The 5,065-nt window shown below is 41.4% G+C and overlaps 1 protein-coding gene across 1 annotated transcript; it reads right to left on the bottom strand.

Moving 5' to 3' along the window:
• Positions 1-929: 929 nt before the first annotated feature.
• Positions 930-3,297, bottom strand: LOC149838597 (deSI-like protein At4g17486). Its single transcript, XM_090007745.1, has 3 exons — positions 3,123-3,297; positions 2,717-3,004; positions 930-1,281 (listed from the first exon to the last, which is right to left on the bottom strand). Exons 1-3 carry the CDS (start codon positions 3,253-3,255, stop codon positions 1,046-1,048), a joined length of 657 nt encoding a protein of 218 aa, XP_089863871.1. The 5' UTR covers positions 3,256-3,297; the 3' UTR covers positions 930-1,045.
• Between the last annotated feature and the right edge of the window lie 1,768 nt (positions 3,298-5,065).

Raw genomic sequence — 5,065 nt, 5'->3', positions numbered from 1 at the left:
CCATAATGAGAAGCACGCTCCGCAATCAAAATGGGCACTTCTTCGCTCATTTCAAAAGCACTGTGTTTTGTGCTTTTGAGACGCGTTTCAAAGAAGCACGCTTCCCCAAGCCCATGGGTGCTTCTGGTAACCTTACGTCAAACCCCTTTAGGGCTTTATACTGCAGACACTAACTCAAGTCCACGGTTAACTTAACACCTCTCAGCCTGTAATGGGAAGTCCAAACCATAACAGTGGTTTCTTGGTGTCAAATAAAAAAAATTAAAAATATAGGAAATAACCCTTGAGATTTGAACCCGAGACCCCTATTATGATAGTGCAAACCAACTATTTAGCTATCTCATTCTACCAGAGTCTCCAAACTTGGTCAGCACATAATCTAAAGATTGCATTCTTTGTCTTAAAATAGGCTTCTTATAATGGTTTGTTTCGTAGGCCTTGAAAGCTTTCAAACATAATGAAAGCTCATTTCAAAAGTGTGAAACTGCCTTGTTACATTGTGAAAACCTCACTTTCAATCAATAGTGTGTAGTCGCTTCTTAGTTCATCACTTTCATTTCGAAATTTCTTAAGACTCCTTGTTTCACACTTTACCTTGCACCCACTTCTTTGGTAACTACGATTTAGTTCTAAAATTCAACACTAGTTATAAAGGGAAGTAAATTCATGAGATCAGAGCATGCTACAAACCCCTGAATTAAAGATGTGTGTTAAACAGGCCAGGATTTGCTTAGTGGCAGCAGGCCTGGGGAAAAGGTGCTGACTTCTTTGTGCTGGGTACGATTCCCACTGGGTGTGCGGGTGCCTTTAACTGGTGGGTTTGGTATTGGTGACCTCACCTGGGGTTTACCTTGCAGAGAGGAAAAAGATTTAACCTCTGTTGTTACTTTTACACAATGGGTTAAACTGATAATTTTTAAAGTAAAAAATCAAGAAATTCCACAACCAACAAAGATGAGCACTTAGGAAAAGGTGCTATCTTTACCGTTGATAATCATACAACTTGCAACAAAGCAGTAAACCACTTCAATAGTTTTTATCATTATTAGGAGACACTTGCGCCATTAATGGACCTACTCTTCTCCATACTTGGCATGATCAAAGAAGAGCAAGTTTTATGGCTACTTCCACTAGTAAGGGGACCAGCAGCAGAAGCAGAAGGGAACCTCGCCGAATTGCTTCTCAGTTTCTTCCTTTCTCCTTCAAATAACTTGAGCTCTTGCCCCTGTCTGACCGTTGTCGCATGAAGCCCGGTTGGTAATACGCAGTTGCACAGGGAACCTGAAATATGAAGCAGGGAGGATAACACATAAATCAGCATAGTTTTCTTTGAGCATACTGATGAAGCTATCTCAATAATTCCCAGCAGAACAGCTATAGCTCTTTAACACGTGATGGTCTTGTCAACATTAGGACGCCAAGTTCATGATCTCCATGGAATTTACTATAGAGATTAATGCTGAACTTCACGAACTTAGACACATATTACATTATTCCAAACATACATGCACCTGTTTGAGGATTGACTAGTTCAGTATCTGAAAAAATATCAATACCTGCTTTTATGTGGAGAAATGCACTTTTCAACATTAGGGTGACTTCTTTCAAAAAAACATTAGGGTGACAAGTTCATGAACTCCATGAAATCTACCATAACAGAAACATTGGAATGCATGAACTTGGACCCATATTACATGATTTCAAGCATACATCCATTTGAGGGTTGACTGGTTCATTATCTAAAAATATGAAAATCTGCTTTTATTTGGAGACCAACAACCTCCAAGGATGGTTAGGTTAATTTAAATGGATTATATATCACTATATGTAGGCCATCCTTCAAAACAAGAAAGAATATGCTTGGACCATAGAACTTGAACAAGGGACATGAATATGATCTCCCCTGCAAAGAATTCATCTCTTTCAGTGCATAATGAAAAACAAGAAAAGTTATTGAATCAAAACTAGTTAAGTGGTCTATTTCAAATTAATATGCCCCTCATCTTTAACCCCAAATGGCCCCTAAAGAAATCTAAAGCACTAGCCTATGGATCTCTTTCAACACAAGTGTCTAACCCTTGGGTTGGTCTTGGATAGCCCACATTTATTATCTTTTTTTTCGGATAAGGCCCACATTTAATATCTTGATAGATAAACGATGCAAGGCCCAGTCTATCTTATTTCTTTAGACGCACCAACCACACCCTTAAATGTAACCCAAAACAAAGCCACATATTTCTGTCCCAATTGAGATTGAAATCTTCTCTTGAACGGCCTTAAACGAAGCTACTTTAAACATCAAGGTGATGAACGCAAACACATTAAAACATGACATATTTCTCTTTTGAAACTGCAAAAACTACACTCTGCAAATAACTCATGAAAAAATTAATACTTCTCTCTCAAAATAACACTCTGCTATCAGAATAAGGATATGTTAACATTAATACCAATAATAACACTATAAAACCCAAAATAGTACAACCACAGATAATTCCTAACAAGTAACAATATGTGTTGACATCAGGAGAAGAATGTACATACCACAAACATATTTTCTGCCAAACTACACATATCTAAGAAAGAAAAAGGATCCAAAAATTGCAAACAAACCAACTTAGTCATTTTAGAGTAAATGCAAAATGGTTTCTTCATTTTCTATTGGTAAAATATAGAAGAAATGCTTGGTGAGAAAGAAACAGGAAGAGAGGCTAACCTAATCTGGCAAGACGGTTTACCCATCTAGGAATGGTCCTTCCTGTGAGCTTCAAGCAGGCATCGTTGCAAAAATGGTTACAATTCTTCCTGATGAGATTGTATGCGTTTCCGGTGTAATTCTCAGATAGTTTTCCCATCAATTCCCTGACCTCCTTCTGGCCGAGGTCCGTCCGTCCGATCAGAATCGACTTCCGAAATGTGAATCCGGGGCATTTCTTCGGCTCTCCTTCGAAAATTCCGGTTGTAGGAGACTCATGTGCCCCGAAAGCATACTCCACTTCATGAACTGAAGTATCTCGGAATTTACGGGAACCAATATTATTATTTTGTTATATATTGATGGCATGATAATTTTTACTAGTAATAACCAAAGAGGAGACTTTTGCAGAGAATCTAACTGTTACCTTGTACGCCTGAATGGTAGATCCCGAGGCCGAACCAGTAAGCATAACCATTAATAGGCGTCAAATCGTACACGTTTAGATAGACGGGAACAGATCCTGATCGGCGTTTGGCAGAGAGCCCCCTGCACAACATTTTTCCAGAGAGATTCACAAGATGGGGATCTCTGTTTATTGGAGTAGAGAATTCAACAAGCATCACTTTCACCCAAAAGTATTCCTTGGGGCTTGTTTCAATCCACCTCTCTCTCTCTCTCTCTCTCTCTCTGATTTGGTGGATTGGTGACGAAAGTGGCAACCGTTTAGTAGTACCAATTGGCTATACAAGGAACCTACATACTATAATTAAAGGAGAAGAAACAGTGAAAAGTAATTGGAGTATTTATTTGATCGAGATTCTCAATATTGTTCCCTACTTCAAAGCATCCCTTTTCTGTGTAGTCCCTTGTGTCTCCACTTTATTTGGTGCGTTTGCACCTCTCTAATGTTTTTGTCATGAGATTTGTCTGGTTGGCTTTTCTCATTACTTTGCCAAGGATCCTCTCACTGTAGTGAGTTGGTTGCTCCAACTCAACATGAAAGTTAGTTTAGGTCATGAATAGGGATGGCAGTGGACTGGGGCAGGCACTCCTGCCCCGTCTCAAAAATTTGCCCTCTATCTTTGCACGAGTTTTGATTTTAACCTTCATCCGTGCTCCATTCTCCGTTTCATGTCCTTCATTCCTGATCCAAACTAGTCAAGGTTGAGTGCTTCATTTTCTCTGTCTTTTCGCTGCTGCTCCCTTCCGCTGTTAGAGAAAGAAGATTAAGGTTTGGAGAAAAAATGAGAGCTGATTCGTTAGAAGAAGGATAGGAAGGAGAGACGAGAGATTTGAGAAATAGTTTTATGTTAGGATTAAGAATATATATATATATATATATAAGATTTTATAATATGTATAATAGGGATGGCAGTGGACCGGGGGAAAGTGGGGCCCCGCCCTGCCTCGCCCCGTTTGGACCAGGGATGAAGGGTATGAAACGGGGATGGAGGCGGGGACGAAGGTTAAAATCCATCCCCGTCCGGGGGTGGAGGCGGGGATGGACGTGCACTTTTCCCTGCCCCGCCTCGTCCCCGCCACGATCCCCGCCTCATCCCCACCACGACCACTTTTCCCCGCAATATCCCCGCCCCGCCCTGCCTCATCCCCGTTTGAACCGGGGATGGAGGATAAAATCCATTCCCCGCCGGGGATGGAGGCGGGGGTGGAGGATAAAATCTTGAGGCGGGGCGGGGGTGGAGACCTTGTCCCCCGCCCCGCCCCGCCCCACTGCCATCCCTAATGTATAATGCTATAATAGTAATTTTCTTGACAAATATTGAAGACTGGGCGGGGCAGGGCGTTAGCAAGAGTAAGTCCATTCCCACCTCCATTCTTGCACGGGTTTTGATTTTAACCTCAATCCTCGATCCATTCTCCGTTTCATATCTTCCATCCCTGGTCCAAACTAGGCAAGGCTGGGCATTGTCATTCGACAGACATCCCTAGTCCTGGACCAGATGCGTCATTGAGAAGCTGAACTCGGATCAGGTGATCAAGGATATTGCCCCAATCACTTAATCAACTGATAGACAGTGTAGTTCTTGTGGGCCCATCCTTTGTCAGCTAAGCCCAGCACTCTTCGGCATGATTGGTTGATTTAGTAATTACTGTGGTTACCGCACCTGAGGATGTGAACAGTTTGAGTTCGTGTTGGATATCTGACTGAATATGAGTCCTTTTAGTCAGATTTGGTAAGCAAAACCAGATCTGAATGCTGATCTGATTCAGGTTCTACTGTAGCATTCTCATATTCGAATCTAAATCCAAATCCAAGACCACTTAAAGTTGCACAAGATCTGACCCGATTATATGTATCACAGTATATACTAATACGGATCAGGAACCAGTACAGGCTTTATGCTT

The sequence above is a fragment of the Nuphar pumila genome, chromosome 5 (assembly GCF_984573655.1).
Source record: "Nuphar pumila chromosome 5, dmNupPumi1.hap1.1, whole genome shotgun sequence".
Classification (NCBI taxonomy): domain Eukaryota; kingdom Viridiplantae; phylum Streptophyta; class Magnoliopsida; order Nymphaeales; family Nymphaeaceae; genus Nuphar; species Nuphar pumila.
The sequence above is the reverse complement of the archived record's forward strand: the minus strand, read 5'-3'. Positions and strand labels throughout refer to the sequence as shown.

Excerpts from the sequence above, each read along its gene's own strand:
- LOC149838597 (XM_090007745.1), bottom strand. The coding sequence starts at position 3,255 with ATGTTGTGCAGGGGGCTCTCTGCCAAACGCCGATCAGGATCTGTTCCC. Across the intron at positions 3,005-3,122 it reads CTACCATTCAGGCGTACAAG|TTCATGAAGTGGAGTATGCT; the intron begins GTAACAGTTAGA and ends GAGATACTTCAG. Across the intron at positions 1,282-2,716 it reads AAACCGTCTTGCCAGATTAG|GTTCCCTGTGCAACTGCGTA; the intron begins GTTAGCCTCTCT and ends TTCATATTTCAG.